Source organism: Rutidosis leptorrhynchoides, chromosome 9 (genome assembly GCF_046630445.1).
Source record: "Rutidosis leptorrhynchoides isolate AG116_Rl617_1_P2 chromosome 9, CSIRO_AGI_Rlap_v1, whole genome shotgun sequence".
In the NCBI taxonomy this organism is placed as follows: domain Eukaryota; kingdom Viridiplantae; phylum Streptophyta; class Magnoliopsida; order Asterales; family Asteraceae; genus Rutidosis; species Rutidosis leptorrhynchoides.
The window spans coordinates 275,527,826-275,545,146 of record NC_092341.1 but is presented as its reverse complement, the minus strand read 5'-3'; the positions used below and the strand labels follow the sequence as shown (position 1 = coordinate 275,545,146).

Below are 17,321 nucleotides of genomic sequence, written 5' to 3'. Positions count from 1 at the left end.
TCACTCAAAACGGATTTAAAATGAAGAAGTTTTGGGTAAAACAAGATTGGATAATTTTTCTCATTTTAGCTACGTGAAAATTGGTAACAAATCTATTCCAACCATAACTTAATCAACTTGTATTGTATATTATGTAATCTTGAGATACCATAGACACGTATACAATGTTTTGACCTATCATGTCGACACATCTATATATATTTCAAAACAACCATAGACACTCTATATGTGAATGTTGGAGTTAGCTATACAGGGTTGAGGTTGATTCCAAAATATATATAGTTTGAGTTGTGATCAATACTGAGATATGTATACACTGGGTCATGGATTGATTCAAGATAATATTTATCAATTTATTTATGTACATCTAACTGTGGACAACTAGTTGTAGGTTACTAACGAGGACAGCTGACTTAATAAACTTAAAACATCAAAATATATTAAAAGTGTTGTAAATATATTTTGAACATACTTTGATATATATGTATATATTGTTATAGGTTCGTGAATCAACCAGTGGCCAAGTCTTACTTCCCGATGAAGTAAAAATCTGTGAAAGTGAGTTATAGTCCTTTTAAAATCTAATATTTTTAGGATGAGAATACATGCAGGTTTTATAAATGATTTACAAAATAGACAAGAGTACGTGAAACTACATTCTATGGTTGAATTATCGAAATCGAATATGCCCCTTTTTATTAAGTCTGATAATCTAAGAATTAGGGAACAGACACCCTAATTGACGCGAATCCTAAAGATAGATCTATTGGACCCAACAAGCCCCATCCAAAGTACCGGATGCTTTAGTACTTCGAAATTTATATCTTATCCGAAGGGTGTCCCGGAATGATGGGGATATTCTTATATATGCATCTTGTTAATGTCGATTACCAGGTGTTCACCATATGAATGATTTTTATCTCTATGTATGGGATGTGTATTGAAATATGAAATCTTGTGGTCTATTGTTACGATTTGATATATATAGGTTAAACCTATAACTCACCAACATTTTTGTTGACGTTTAAAGCATGTTTATTCTCAGGTGAATACTAAGAGCTTCCGCTGTTGTATACTAAAATAAGGACAAGATTTGGAGTCCATGTTTGTATGATATTGTGTAAAAACTGCATTCAAGAAACTGATTTCGATATAACATATTTGTATTGTAAACCATTATGTAATGGTCGTGTGTAAACAGGATATTTTAGATTATCATTATTTGATAATCTACGTAAAGCTTTTTAAACCTTTATTTATGAAATAAAGGTTATGGTTTGTTTTAAAATGAATGAAGTCTTTGAAAAACGTCTCATATAGAGGTCAAAACCTCGCAACGAAATCAATTAATATGGAACGTTTTTAATCAATAAGAACGGGACATTTCAGCATCGTCTTCCATCAAAGATATCGCACAAATTCAAGCAACCACTCACCTACCCACGAAACTCACCCAATTCAACTTTGCGGTATGGCGTAGGCAACTTTTCAACACCTTGATTGGCTACGATATTCTTGGATTCATTGATGGCTCCATCAAACCACCCTCCAAACTTGTCGAGGACATGAACAAACAAACTGTTCCAAATCCAGCTTATTCCCTTTGGTATTGCCAAGATCAAATTGTATTGGTGCAATTATTGGCAGCGTTTCACCAAATATTCAGACTCACATATCTTCGGCCGACACAGCTAAGGAAGCATGGGAACGACTCAATGTTCTTTATGCAAACAAATCCCGCATTCGTGTCATCTCACTCAAACAAAGACTCATGGAAAACACGATGGATGACAAATCCATAGCAACCTATCTACAAGATATGAGATCTGTTGTGGATGATCTTGCTTTAGCAGATAGTGCAATCGATGAAGACGATCTAGTTCTTCATGTTCTTCACAAAGTCGGCAACAATTTCAAGGAGATTGCTGCTGCGATTCATGCTCGGGAGACCCCAATAACATTTGCTGAACTTCACGATAAACTCGTAGATCATGAGATGCAACAAAAACGCATCACATCATCCCCACCTACTTCTACTGTTATTCCCACAGCAAACTACATTCAACGAGGGACTCGCACCAACACCAACCGCAATCATCGTGCAACATCTCAAATTGCTAATCGGTAGTTTTCACAAGCACCATGTAATTCAAACTACAACAAAGATGCTTACTATAATTTCTGCAATCGCAATGGACACAACACCAAAGAATGTGGAAGCCTCGCTCAGTTTTTGAAAGAGAACGACCTTGCTCCTGTCACTAACCATACTGCCACAAATTCACAGCCACCTCCATCATGGATACTTGACACGGGGGCATCTCATCATGTTACCAACGACACCAACAACCTACAAAACTTCTCGGACTATGGTGGTCCTGAAGAAATCATCCTAGGTGACGGCACAGGTTTACAAATTTCTCATCTTGGAAACACTATTATAACTCATAAAACTCGTCCTTTTAAACTTCACAATATCTTATGCGTTTCTTCATCTCATAGAAATTTAATATCTGTTGCTAAATTTTGTCGTTCTAACTTTGTTTCTATGGAATTTTTTCCGTTCCATTTTCTTGTGAAGGATCTAATCACGCGAGCACCTCTACTTCGGGGGAATTTAGCAACAGATATTAAATTTCTATGAGATGAAGGAATGCATAAGATATTGATGGGCTCTTCTATCTTCACTAACCAACTCCACCACAAGCCAACACAGTCGTCCTAAATAAAACGTGGCATAATAGACTAGGCCACCCATCCTCTAGGATTTTAAATTGTGTTCTTAGAAATTCACATTTGTCTTCTTCTACTTATTCTGATGTAAACAATAGTTGTAATTCATGTTTATGCAATAAAAGTCAAAAGTTACCATTTGCTGAAAATTCTCTTGTAATGCACACGTCCACTTCAACTTGTTTATTCAGATGTTTGGGGTCCAACCGATCAATCTTATGACAAATATTGTTACTATGTCACCTTTGTTGATCACTTTTCAAAATATATGTGGCTTTATCCTCTAAGAAATAAATCAGATGTATCAATCATCTTTCCACAATTCAAATGCCTAGTTGAAAACCAATGTCAACAATCCCTCACATCTCTCTACTCTGACAATGGCAGAGAGTATGTAGCCCTTGCTTCATTCCTTAACTCGCACGACATATCCCATTATACAACACCTCCCCATACACCCGAACACAATGGGTTCGCTGAGAGACGTCATCGTACTATCATAACTACGGCTCGTGCACTCTTGCAACAAGCTAATCTCCCTATTAAATTCTAGACTGATGCAGTAGCTACTGCCACATACATTATAAATTGACTCCCTACACTAACTCTACAAAACAAAACACCTCTTGAGGTCCTATTCAATCGACGCCCCAACTACACCAGGATGCGAGTATTTGGATGTCTATGCTATCCATGGCTCCATCAGTATACCACATCAAAACTTGAGCCTCGATCAACGACATGTGTATTCCTAGGATATTCTCTTTCCCAATCTGCATATCGTTGCTATGATCCGGAAACACATAAAATATACATCTCTCGTCATGTCTAATTTCGGGAAACCGAATTCCCTTTCCACAAACTCACAACCGAGATGATACCTATTCTTTATGAGCAGACTCAAACTTCTTCACCTACTGATCAAAACGAATCCCATCCATCTACACCTCTACCACCACCTTCAGCCTCTCCTATCCAACCTACAGCCACCACTTCCGCCACATCATCTACTCCCACATATGTGACACCTAGTACCCCTAGTGTATCCGCACCATCACACTTTTCCTGCCATGCCACCAACACCTGCAGCTCCATCACATGCCACTCAAGAAGCCCCATCACCTGCCACTCCATCAGCTTCATCACCTGCCACCCCAGCAGCCCCATCACCTCCCTCTGCACGACCTGCTCGTGCTCGCCAACCTAACCCTAGATATTTTAATCCTATGTATGTGAACCTTGCCACTGCTCATCCTCTTCCCGACACCATCGAGCCTACCTGCGTTTCACAGGCTATTAAACATTAAGATTGGCGTGAGGCCATGTCATGTGAGTTTAATGCTCTTATGCAGAATCATAAGTGGGACTTGGTTCCTAAAACCGACCAAAACCTACTCGGTAATAAGTGGATCTTTCGTGTCAAGTGTAACCCTGATGGTTCCATACACAAGTTCAAAGCACATCTAGTAGCTAAAGGGTATCATCAACGCGCTGGTGTTGAATATCATGACACCTTTTGTCCCGTTACTAAGCCTGTTACCATACGAGTTATACTTCACCTTGCGTTATCTTATAACTGGACCCTTCAACAAATTGACATCAATAACGGTTTTCTCAATGGCACCATCACCGAGGATGTTTACATGCAAAAACCAGCTGGGTTTATACACCCTCAGTTCCCTACACACGTTTGCAAACTTCGAAAGGCGTTATATGGCCTTAATGTAACAACCCAACTTTTTCCGTTTGCTATCGTTAATTGTCCGTTAAGTATTTAACGGTGGTTACTTAGACTCGTGTGTTTAATAGAATTAAATACATGCTTATAGAGAGATTCTTGAATTAATAGGTTATATTAATTTATGAATTTATTTCAAAAAGTGAAATAACTAGAAAATGTTACGATTAAGTTAATCGCATAGAATGCTTTTTAGTTTACAGAACTCAGAAAAACGACGAAATAATTATTTTCAATAATTATTAACTTTAAGAAAAACTAATTTAATTTATTATTTATTTAATGAATTAAATCCGGTGATTTTGTTTCAACGACTAGTTAACGTTCCGGAGACCCGGTACGGTTAACCGCATTCGAAACGGACCACACGCGTACAAGTAAATATGCAAAACGAGCCCAGGAACACCCCTATAGGGCCATTCTGCCGAACCCTCACCCAAACCCCCCTTAGTGGACTTATTTTGGTTAGTGGGTCATTAGTTAATTAATTTGAGGCCCTAATCTAGACTATAAATAGAAAATTAGATCACAAACCCTCATTATTTTCTTGAGCTAGTTGATTTTTCTCTCTCCATCCCCCCTTGGAAGCCGTCGACCACCATCACCCCACAAACACCATCACCACTCAAAATTAGATCAAGTTTTGAAGATCAAAGTTGTTCCCCTAGATCGTTCTACGCACCCTAGCATCAATCAATTTTGATTTAAGGTATAACTAGTAACCTTAATTTTATTAAATCTGAATTTTATGCAATTACATAGTGTAATCAAGTCTAGTGCTCAATTAATGGTGTCTAGTGTTGTTATTTATCGTTTGATTGCGTAATTAACGTTGTATGTACGAAAAACGAATTTGTTTCTTGTTGATCTGATTTAACTTATATGAGATCTGACCTTGTAATATGTTTAAATAGAAAGATATCGAAAAGTTATTAATTTTAGACTCCGATTTTGCGTGATTTCGTTATCGTATGCTTAAGATGTGCTTAATCGAAGTTTTCGTTAGGGTTTGCATGAAATACGAATTTTCTGAGTTGCATGCTTTGTGTTTTAGCTTATATAAAGTGTACTACTATATTCCTTGTGAAAAGTTATGCAATTTAGACTAAATATTTGCGTCAAAAGGTTATGTAATGCTCCCGTTATGCAAAACGAAGATTTGATTTTTTTGGTGAGCTGAATCGTTTTTCAAAGTTACATAAAAATTGCTAGAGTGAACTAGGAATTGTTTGAGACTTTGATATTCTGGAATATATTATTATAAGTGTTCTTTGACATGTTTCATTTGTATACATACTTGAGAGAACGTGATTTTCCATGAGATATATGCTCGTCTTTGTGATGTGTCTGGTTGATGATCAAAAACTGATGAGTCTAAAAATATTTGCGAAAATGTACAAATCGGCTAAAGCAATGTTTCTAATTATTTTATCACTAAAATTTTGAGATGTTTTGAGATGACTCCAATTGGCCGTTCATCAAAATCTATTTTCTATATTTTATAAAAAAATGTTTAAAAACTGACGCGCGGGCAGAAATTTCTTTAATGAACTATGAATAGACCCTTTCTGATATTGGACTTTTATTTATCGTATGAGGCTTTGTCCAGACTTTTTGGAATCAATTTTAAGTGTAGTTAAGATCTGGAGTTGTTCATGATTTAATGATTTATGTGCTATGAGCTATAGTTGGATCTTTCTACGACGTACGAATTTCTAAAGCATGTTCTAAGGTGCAAAAGTGCAATATGCTTAACTATGACTTGTAAAGTGATACTTGACCTAGGTTTGACTTATTAGTCATGTTTGTATGACCTACTGAGATGTTTGACTTTAGTTGACCACTTTGACCGAGTTGACTTTAGGGTTGACTTTTGTTGACTTGCTTGGATTAGTTGACTTTTACTTATTCGTTGAGTCAGTCTGAGCACTAGGACTTTGCGTACACTATGGGTTGACATGTTTTGACCTATAAGTGTATACTTAAGATGATTTACTTATTTAAGTTACGTTGTTCAGTCGAGATTGTCCGACAACCGTACGTTTTGCTAAGAAATTACAAGTGCTTTTACTAAGTTGAGTCTACAGTCCCTACTACGTTTTTACAGGGATGAGATGCATGCTTTTTACAAATGTTTTACATATTAGGCACAAGTACTTAAATGACTATACATATGAGTTCAGATCAAAAATCCCTTAGCTTGATTATATTAGTTACTTTGTAAGCTCGACTTATAGGGACGGTACCGTTAGGTTTGACAAACCTCACCGCAACATAACTGGTGCTTATTTTGTTGTTACTCGTACACTTGATCGGTGTATCGCCAAGATAGGGTAAACTAAAGACGTGGGCTCGGCCTACGCAAAGGTTAAAGCTTTATAATCAAGTGCTCATGATAATGTATACTTTTCCTATGACGTTTTCTAAGAAAATCTTGTGGCCTAACTTACGAAATGATTTCCTAAACCTGTAGTTTCACTCAACATTTTTCGTTGACGTTTTGCATGTTTCATCTCAGGTACTTAGAGGTAGTGCTTCCGCTTAATTGAAGTTATTATGCTGTTTGCTGCTAGAACTGGACGGTGTCCAGCATATTTATCATTTTCATTTCAAGAACAAATATTCGCATTTAAACTATTTTGTTTCAAGATGTTTTGGGTTCATATACATTAGTCATTTATGTCAAACGTTTTCCAGTTACATTTTCTTTAATAAATGACTTGATTTGATAAGTAATGCGAATACTTTTTCGGAAACGTCTCATATACAGGGCGTGACCGCTAAACTGTGAGACCAGGAGTTAATATTCCGTTAGTGGATTCTGACGGGGTATTACACTTAAACAGGCTCCGAGGGCTTGGTATTTGGAACTCAAACGATTTCTTCTCTCATTTGGTTTTAAAAACTCCATCGCTGACACATCTTTATTTATTTACAAGTCCAAGGGGATCATTGTCTATTTTCTTGTCTACGTAGACGACATTATCTTAACAGGTAACAACCCTACATTTATTAATTCCTTTGTGCAGCAACTCAATGATTGTGATGATCTAAAGGATCTTGGCGAGCTACATCATTTTCTAGGGGTTGAGGTTGTGACTTCCCCAACTGGTATATTTCTGTCTCAGCATCAGCATATACGGGATATCCTACTTGGCCATACTATGCATGGAGCTAAACTAGTTGCCACGCCTATGAGTTCATCCACAGTTCTCACACCTAATCAGTCGGATCAACCAGTGGACCCACACTATTTTCGTCAAACTATAGGTCAGTTACAGTATTTAGCCATGACACGACCTGGCATTTCGTTTGTGGTTAATAAATTGTCTCAGCATATGCACAATCCTTCTGATCTACATTGGCATACACTAAAACGGCTACTACGGTATCTCAAAGGCACCATTCACTTTGGGTTGTTTCTTCGACGGGGGCAATCTACTCTTCTAAGTGCTTTTAGTGACTCTGATTGGGGTGGCATCTCCGATTATGGTCGCTCTACTACTGGCAACATCATTTATCGGAGGTAATATAGTCTCGTGGAAATCAGCTAGGCAAAAGTCAGTCTCGAGATCGTCTACAGAAGGCGAGTATAAAGACGTAGCTAATGCCACCTTGGAGCTCATTTGGTTGCGCAATCTGTTATCCGAAGTTGGCATCAACTATGCCATACCACCGGTTCTATACTTTGACAACGTTGGTGCAACTTACTTATGTGTGAATCCTGTCTTTCATAGCAAAATGAAGCATATCACGCTCGATTATCACTTTGTACGTGAAAAGATTCAAGATGGACAACTCAAAGTCAACATATTAGCTCCAAAGATCAACTTGCGGACACACTTACGAAACCATTGCCTAGAGCGTCGTTTCTTCTATTTCGATCCAACCTTGGAGTAATTAACGGTACCTCCATCTTGCGGGGGCATATTAGTCCATAAGGTTTATTAGGCCGTAAGCCCATAAGATATTATAAATATATCAAGTTCTATGTAATCAACTAATCCTTCCTTGAAGTATATTAAGGGTAGAAGAAAAAGATTAAAAATTAAAAAAACATTTATAAACAGGTTTTAGGAAAAAAAAAAAAAAAAAAAAAAAAAAAAAAGAAACTAACCAAAGGAAAATGTCATATTAAAAAGGAAAATAACAATTTCAAAAATATATGTTTAGCCGACGAGCATGTTGGAGCGTATGGAATCTTAAGTTTATTTTTTTATAAGCTCAAGCTAATAGTTTCGTTTGAGTAACATAATTTTTAGTGCTTATGAAAAATATAAGTTAAAAAAAAATAAGCTAGTTGAAGTAGTTTATAAAATTATCTTCCAACTTATAAAATCAAAAAATACCTATTTACCCTTTATATAATAATCTATTATATATTCATTGTCATTTTTAGTCAATTTACATATCAACTTTGCTCCAACTAGTTTTTATTGTAAAAAAATAAGCTCTAGCTGTCAGTTTCTAAAATAAGTTCCAGCTACCAGCTTCAGCCATAACCTCTAACTCTAGCTATAAGCTCTAGCTTCAGATAGTTACGACAAACATACCCATGGAAAGAATATGGAATATTTAAGTCATAACTATGCATTTGTAGATAGATAATAAGATATTTTTCTAAAATGTTGTATAAGGATTACTAAAGATCGAGATAAATAAATAATATTTTTGGATAAGTGAGAAAACCCTCCTATGAATGAACATATTAGCTTATCCATAGAAGGTAAAACTTCGGGTAATCAAACCCTCCGAGCGCGAGACCTGGTACCAGGTGAATTGCGCATTATGCGCACACTCCAGTCTCACTCTCTTTTAGAACAATTTGACATTATCAAGAATTGAACCCGGGTGGTGTGCTTCATTGGGTAACTTGGTCACTCGGGCAAGTCTGTCTGGTTATTAACAAAAAAACAAATAATATTAATGGAGAATATTTTATGAAAAGACGTTGATACTCTTGATTATATCAGAATTGATTATGTAAGGCTTTTCAATTAGAGCTTGTACATTGTTTTAGTTCACAAGTCACTTAAACCCCAATTCACATATACAAATATGAGGTAAAAATCTATATCTTTAGTCCCTTCTTCCACCGTTCGGCCTTCACTCGTGTGTTTAATTCCTGATTCCTTACGATCGTCTCTACGACTAGATCATTTCGACTTGACAGGACTACTATCGAGCTAGAGTTTTTACTTACGTATCCGCGTAGGGGTTTCCCTTGCCGTTGATCATATCGATCTCGTTGATCGGACATCGGGAAAATCATTAACCACCCTTCCGAGATCAACATCTCGGCTAGGGTTATCCACGATTTACAGACCGGATCAATGTCGTTAACGTCTGAAAAAATCTCTTTTATCGCGATCAAACATGTGTTTTTTACCAAAAATATATGCTTCAACAAGAAGTAACTTAAATCTCGTGTTTTTATGTTAAATTAGAGACAAATTATTATTTATACTATCACCAGAAAATAAAGATGTTATTGCTATTAAAATATACGTAAGTAGTACTAACTAGAAACTCCCTTGAACACTAACTAATTGATCATAATAATTAGTATTAGTATGTAGGATAATAAAAAAATCAATTATAATATTCGAATTTTATTTCAAAAGAATAAATATAAACAATATGTTAACAAATGAATAAATTTAAGACTTCTACTACACCGACCGATTAATTTAGCTTGTCACACATGAAGCAAGTCCATAACAGAACAAAAAATCTGTAGATTTTAAGTTGTTTTATTTATTATGATATGAAATATGCATATTTATATGTGTTAGCTTCAATATATTATAGACTATATTTTTATGAGGAATATTTATTTGAGTCCATAAATTAAGTTGAGATTCAAGGGACCAATGAGAGCGCGACATGTGTCGCGAAAATCACATGTGATTGAAAAAAAAAAAATTCAAAAATTTTTTTTTTCGAAAAAAAAACTTTTAAATTTTTTTTTTTAAATTTTCTTTTTTTAAATTTTTAAATTTTTTTTTTTACAATCACATGTGATTTACCTGCACAATCACATGTGATTGAATTGTACAATCACATGTGATTGAATTTGCCATGCATAATCACATGTGATTGGGTTTACAATCACATGTGATTGACAATGATAATCACATATGATTTTAAAAAAAAAATTCGAAAAAAAAATTTCGAAAATAAAATTCGAAAAAAAAAATTTTCGAAAAAAAAATTTCAAAAAAAAAAAAAATTTTTCGAATTTTTTTTTCAATCACATGTGATTTTCGCGCCACATGTCGCGTTCTCATTGGTCCCTTTGTTTTCAAGCAAATTTATGGATGCAAGTGATTACAACTCATATTTTTATATATGTATAGATAGATAGATAGATAATAGATACAATAGATACATAATAATTAAAAAAATATACTATAATAAATATATTTAGAGATAAAGTTGCTATATATATATAAAACCTTCCACAATTCCACTCTCACTGACACATTCCTCCACTGTTCCATTCCATTTATCTCATAATATTTTTAATTCTTATTATTTATAAAATCATAGCTTCTTAAACCTATAAACACTACATGGAGATGATGACAATGATGATGGAACTTGACAAACTCCCCGACCCATTTTCTCAACCATTTCAACCCGATCCATCTTTCATGGACATATACTTTTTCAACGGATCAACTTCCACCACCACCCACCACCGTACACAACCATCCATTTACCCTAATCAAGAACATATTACAATCCCACCATCACAATTCTCTATTTCTCATGATCACTGCTTCCCACGTCCGAGCTGGTTTCATCAAAAACCAGACTCGGTGGAAGCAATGAGGGAAATGATATTTCGGATGGCTGCACTGCAACCGGTTCAGATTGACCCAGAAGCAGTGAAGCCACCAAAAAGACGAAACGTCAAGATATCGAAGGATCCTCAAAGTGTGGCGGCTAGACATCGAAGAGAGAGGATTAGTGAAAAGATTAGAATATTGCAAAGATTAGTACCGGGTGGTACCAAGATGGATACGGCATCTATGTTAGATGAAGCGGTTCATTATATGAAGTTTTTGAAAAAACAAGTTGAGTCATTGGAACATGCGGCGGTTAATTCTAGTAACACTGGTGGTGGTGAGACAGCTATATCCATGCCACTGCTTAACAACGTTGTTGGATACTGTCCCACCACCACAAACATGATGAATGACCATCATGGTGGTAATAATTACGAGTCTATTGATGATGATGATCATATGGTGGGATCTATGGAGTTACTCAAGTGATAGAGATGTGGTGGATGGTTGATTTGAATATTTGGTTTTTCTTGTTTTTTTGTTGATGATTAATTTAGCGAAGATTATGTAATGACGGGTGCGGAAAAGTGGAAATGGACATACATGTAAGAGGGATTTTAAGCATTATGAAACAACTAATTAAACTCCCACTTTGTAACGGGGTTTAAGACTCATTTGTAATTGTGGATTTACGAAATAAATATATTGTTGTATCGTTAATTATTGAGTAGCATCACTCCTTGATTTCTCAAGTATGTTATGTTGTTTACTTTTTTCTGTTACTATGACGCATTATGTTCAAATTATTTTGTTAATTTTTTTCTCGTTGTTAATTGGTCAAACCGGTTTAATTAGGATCAGTTAAGTAATTAGTACGTAGTTTATCTTTTACTACGTAGTATATATGCGTGTATATATACACTTACATAGAGAACATGATTTCTTCGGCCAATAAGTATACTTTTAAAATGTATTTTAACAAAAAAGAAAAAATATGTTATGAAACCCGTATAACCGGTTTTAGCAAAATCGGTTTGAACCATGCCATGCAAATGTTGGTGATTTTAGCATGATCCAACGTCATTTTAGTTGATTGGATTGCTAAGTTGAAAGTGATCGAACCATTGAAACGCTACACGGATTTGGGGAGTGTGGAGTACACGTTCGTAAAGCGTAAAATGGTTTGAGGTTATGTTAGTGAGCTTGGAAATAACATTTGGAACATAAGGAATGCGAAACGAGACTTGAAAAGGCCATACGCGCGAAAAAACCTTAGAGTGGAAATTTGAGTTGCTGGGCAGGTTTAGGCCGCGGCGCGGCCTCGCCACCTGCGGCGCGGCTTAAGGCACAAATTTCAGGTCGAGCTTTTGGCGTTTTTTCAAGTGGGGTTCTTTGTTAGCCCACGGCGCGGCTCTCAGGCCCGCGGCGCGGCTTAACACTAGTTCGCTGAAAAGGTGTCTTTTCAACCCAAAAGGCATATTTGAACCCCAAACGTTGTGGGGTTGTTCCAGGACATTTTAGAACGGTTTTTACATGTATTTGGACTGGTTTAAGCACAAATACATGAGTATAAACTTCCAAGTTATGTATGGGGTATCATGAAAGGTTGTGACTTTTGGTAAACACCTTTTGACCCATTATAAATATATGGATTCATTTCCATATGAAGGGTTAGACTTTTTACACAATGTTCCAGATTTTCGGACATGTCTAACACACTTTCAACACAAAACTTACAGATTTATGCAATCTACAATTGCAAGGAACAATTATCTTTTGGTCAAGACGATTGTTCATAATAGTCTTATCCTAATAGTGATTTCGTGTAACCCGTGACCAAGTGGGTCGAAATACTCTATTAAGAAAGTGTTTCACGATTCTAGTATCAATCCGGTTGTTGATTCTTTACCCACTAATTCAATATTTCCCCAACAATTTAATAGAGTATTTTTGCAAGAATCATGGATTGGAATCGGTGAAACAATCGAGGGATATGGCATGAAGGTTTTATGTTAATAATGATTATGATGATTATGGAAAGTGATAGTTTATCACTTCTGTTAAAAGGGATATTGGAAAAGTGATTATTTATCACTTTGGTAATGGCATACGTTGGTTGATGTATGTGTCATCATCATCATTTCATGGACATAAAAATCTTAAGGGATGAATCTGTGAAGAACTTGACAGAAAAGAAATAAAGTATCATGGGTTGACTCCACGTTTGTCTGTGATGATATTTTGTTTATAAGTTTATCCATTTTAAAATATATGGATGTTTGGTGCATTTCTTGATGGAGTTTTCAAAGACATCCAGGAAGGCAGGAATATTTATGAGAAAAAGGAAATTCGGTCAATTACTTACTGGATGTGTATAAGTGCTCATGTTGATGACTCTTTCATTGGATAGAACAAGATATCTTCCTTTTGTTCATTATTAATATGTGCATGAGTCTAGATTAATAATGGCATGATGATAAATTTGTATGTGGGGTTCATACGCTATTCGGTAGAAATAGTATTAAACATGTGTTTGATTCGTTATAAATCAAAGTTGTGGAAATTCATGTTTAATATTGATAGAATAATATGAACATGGACAGTTTGCAGAAAAGAGATTTTCTGAATTACATACAAATATTTTCAACTAAATTAGAAGTATTATGGAGTAATTAGACTAGGCCATGATCAATTAAATGCGAATTAATACTCGTATGTAATATCTGTATGAATGCATGAATGGTAACCGTTATCTTTGACTCTTGTTTCTAAAACATTTGTCTAAATGATGAGTAAAATGAATATACATGCGAAGGGATGATTTTATGGGAAATTTCATATAAAATCATTTATTTGTGAATATGCATTGATCGATAACTGCCTATGTAATTAATTGCTTCATGGTTAAGTGTTGGATATATAAAACTGATGGATTAGCCTCATAATCATATCTTGATATTGAAGGGTCCCATGGTCATTTGGGTCGGTGGTGGTGACAATTGTTAAGTCATTTAACGGGTGGTAATAATTCGTGGAAAAGTCACAAGACAACATTGTATGATTGTGAAGTGACTGTTTTGTTACCAAATAAAATATCCATGAAATATTTATTCATTGTGAGGTATGTCCACAAACAATTTGATGATTTATCAAAGTGGTACAAGTTAGTGAAACGAATATATTTTGATGTGGCATAAGAATTAGATGTTGCTTAATTGTTTCCAAATACCGGTATGCCTTGGAAATTGGTGGTATGATGTATATGATTACATCAAATAACCAATATAGCATATGTGTTGGAGAGATTAAGCGAAGTATATTGTGATTAGACTTAAGTATTTCAATACTTGTCAAAAGTCAACCATGAACTATGGTTTAATTCACAATGTGAATCCTTAAGGCATATTAAATTATTTGAGTTTACTATTGATCAAGAGGATTATACATCTATAAGTTGTTGGTTTTTAACACTTGGTATAGGTGAGGCATCTTAGATAAAAAAGGTTGATGTTGAGATTATGGATATTATAAACTTGTTGTCATTGCTTCTTGGTTTTAGAAGTGGATTGGCTAAAATATGTTTATAATTATAATCTGACCTCTAATGTAATGGTAACATTTGTACACAAGGATAATGGGGATACATTATCAAGGGTGTATAAATTATAGGTTTACATTGATTACTTGTGAAAGGTGGACATATGCAAGAACTAGTCAATCAGTTGATTTGAGTACTCATAAGTTTCTTATGGTATAGTAAGAATTTGGTAAATCCTTGGTTTAAAGGATTGCAAAAGAATGGAAGTTGATTGAAGGCATAATGAATAAGATTAAAGTTCATGGTGATCCCTAGTTATGGGATGTGATGTAATGTGACTAAGGCATGTATTTGAACAAGTGAAAGTCTAGACGCTTGTGCCTTAGATAAATTATGTTTCGTGAGGTTTATCACGAATGAAGTGATGTATGTGGATTTTGTTGGGTCACAACAAAGTTTGACTAAATCACTTGAGAAAAGCATTAGCCGGTAGTGCGCACAAGTTGGCTAATGTTGTGGGATTGAAGTCGATTTAGATCTTCCATAGTGAGATACCCAATTCCCTTCTATTACAACGCTAGGAGCTGAATTCAATAAGGAAAGCCTACTATCTGAAGATTGGAACACATTTAAATATATGATCCCAAAGTATGTGTTCGGACCCGTGAGATAAAGGAGGTTGAAGTTAAATACTTCTTAATAGTTGTCTTGAAAAATTGCATCGCGGGAGCAAGATTAAAGAAACTACCTATGTGAACATGAGGTTAAGCCGCCTCAAGAAAGCTTGGGACTTAGCTTTTGATATGTTCATGAGAGGATTAGGACACATGGCTTATAATAGTGTCGGGTTAATTGTAGAAAGCATGGAGCTAGTGTGTATATTATCGACAGGTTTTCAAATGAATTGATGGGTTCAAACTATTAGAGCACCCTGATTTTCGAATTCTTGCACGTGTAATATACTATGTGTAAATTCAATCCATGTGACATTTACACTTATGCACTAGTTATCTGTTAGTTGGTATTACATCATACTAAAATGGGGGGGAATTGTTGGTGATTTTAGCATGATCCAACGTCATTTTAGTTGATTGGATTGCTAAGTTGAAAGTGATCGAACCATTGAAACGCTACACGGATTTGGGGAGTGTGGAGTACACGTTCGTAAAGCGTAAAATGGTTTGAGGTTATGTTAGTGAGCTTGGAAATAACATTTGGAACATAAGGAATGCGAAACGAGACTTGAAAGGCCATACGCGCGAAAAAACCTTAGAGTGGAAATTTGAGTTGCTGGGCAGGTTTGGGCCGCGGCGCGGCCTCGCCACCTGCGGCGCGGCTTAAGGCACAAATTTCAGGTCGAGGTTTTGGCGTTTTTCTAAGTGAGGTTCTTTGTTAGCCCGCGGCGCGGCTCTCAGGCCCGCGGCGCGGCTTAACACTAGTTCGCTGAAAAGGTGTCTTTACATGTATTTGGACTGGTTTAAGCACAAATACATGAGTATAAACTTCTAAGTTATGTATGGGGTATCATGAAAGGTTGTGACTTTTGGTAAACACCTTTTGACCCATTATAAATATATGGATTCATTTCCATATGAAGGGTTAGACTTTTTACACAATGTTCCAGATTTTTGGACATGTCTAACACACTTTCAACACAAAACTTACAGATTTATGCAATCTACAATTGCAAGGAACAATTATCTTTTGGTCAAGACGATTGTTCATACTAGTCTTATCCTAATAGTGATTTCGTGTAACCCGTGACCAAGTGGGTCGAAATACTCTATTAAGAAAGTGTTTCACGATTCTAGTATCAATTCGGTTGTTGATTCTTTACCCACTAATTCAATATTTCCCCAACAGCAAAAGCGTTTATGCCAAAGGCGGTGTGGCCAACGTGTTTGCACATTTTTAGCCACCAACGTTTCCAAGCCCGGTTTGGTCTGAAAAAGTTTTGACCATTCTGAAACCAATGTTACCAACATCGGTTTGTGTATTCGATTTATTACTCAACAACCACACTTAATCACCGCCACGGATATGCATGAATTTTGAGAGGTTGCATGTACGCCCCGTGTCAAACCGGTTTTGTCATACTCGGTTTGTAACAAATTTAAAAACTCCTTTGAAAGACACGGTTTAACTAATAAGTGAAAAATTTCAAAAAACATTATGCTTACTCTCAATCTCATACTCATAAAATTTAGTGTAGTAACTCAAATGGCAGGCATACAAATTAGAGGTGAGCCACAAGTTGGTGATTTACTGTAGTTTCAAGGAGAACATAGACATCGATCACATGCAATCTTCACGAATACTATTCAAAGTAAAGCAATAGAACCTTAAAGATGTGAAAGAAAGCTTTTTTCTCACATTAACGTCTTCCAAACCAGTCTATACATTTTCGTGTGAATAGATACAATATAGATGCCGGATTTGTGGGTGATTTCTAACCCAGGTTTCACAAGGTGGCGCCCGGAGACACATACATTTCACTTTCCTACAGATGAAGCCACAA

General features: G+C 35.8%; 1 protein-coding gene across 1 annotated transcript; it reads left to right on the top strand.

Annotated features, from left to right (window-relative positions):
* The first annotated feature begins 11,046 nt into the window (after positions 1-11,046).
* LOC139868778 (transcription factor HEC2-like) lies at positions 11,047-11,754 on the top strand. Its single transcript, XM_071857121.1, has one exon. The coding sequence runs from the start codon at positions 11,047-11,049 to the stop codon at positions 11,752-11,754; it is 708 nt and encodes a 235-aa protein (XP_071713222.1).
* Positions 11,755-17,321: the final 5,567 nt, after the last annotated feature.

Excerpts from the sequence above, each read along its gene's own strand:
- LOC139868778 (XM_071857121.1), top strand. The coding sequence starts at position 11,047 with ATGGAGATGATGACAATGATGATGGAACTTGACAAACTCCCCGACCCA.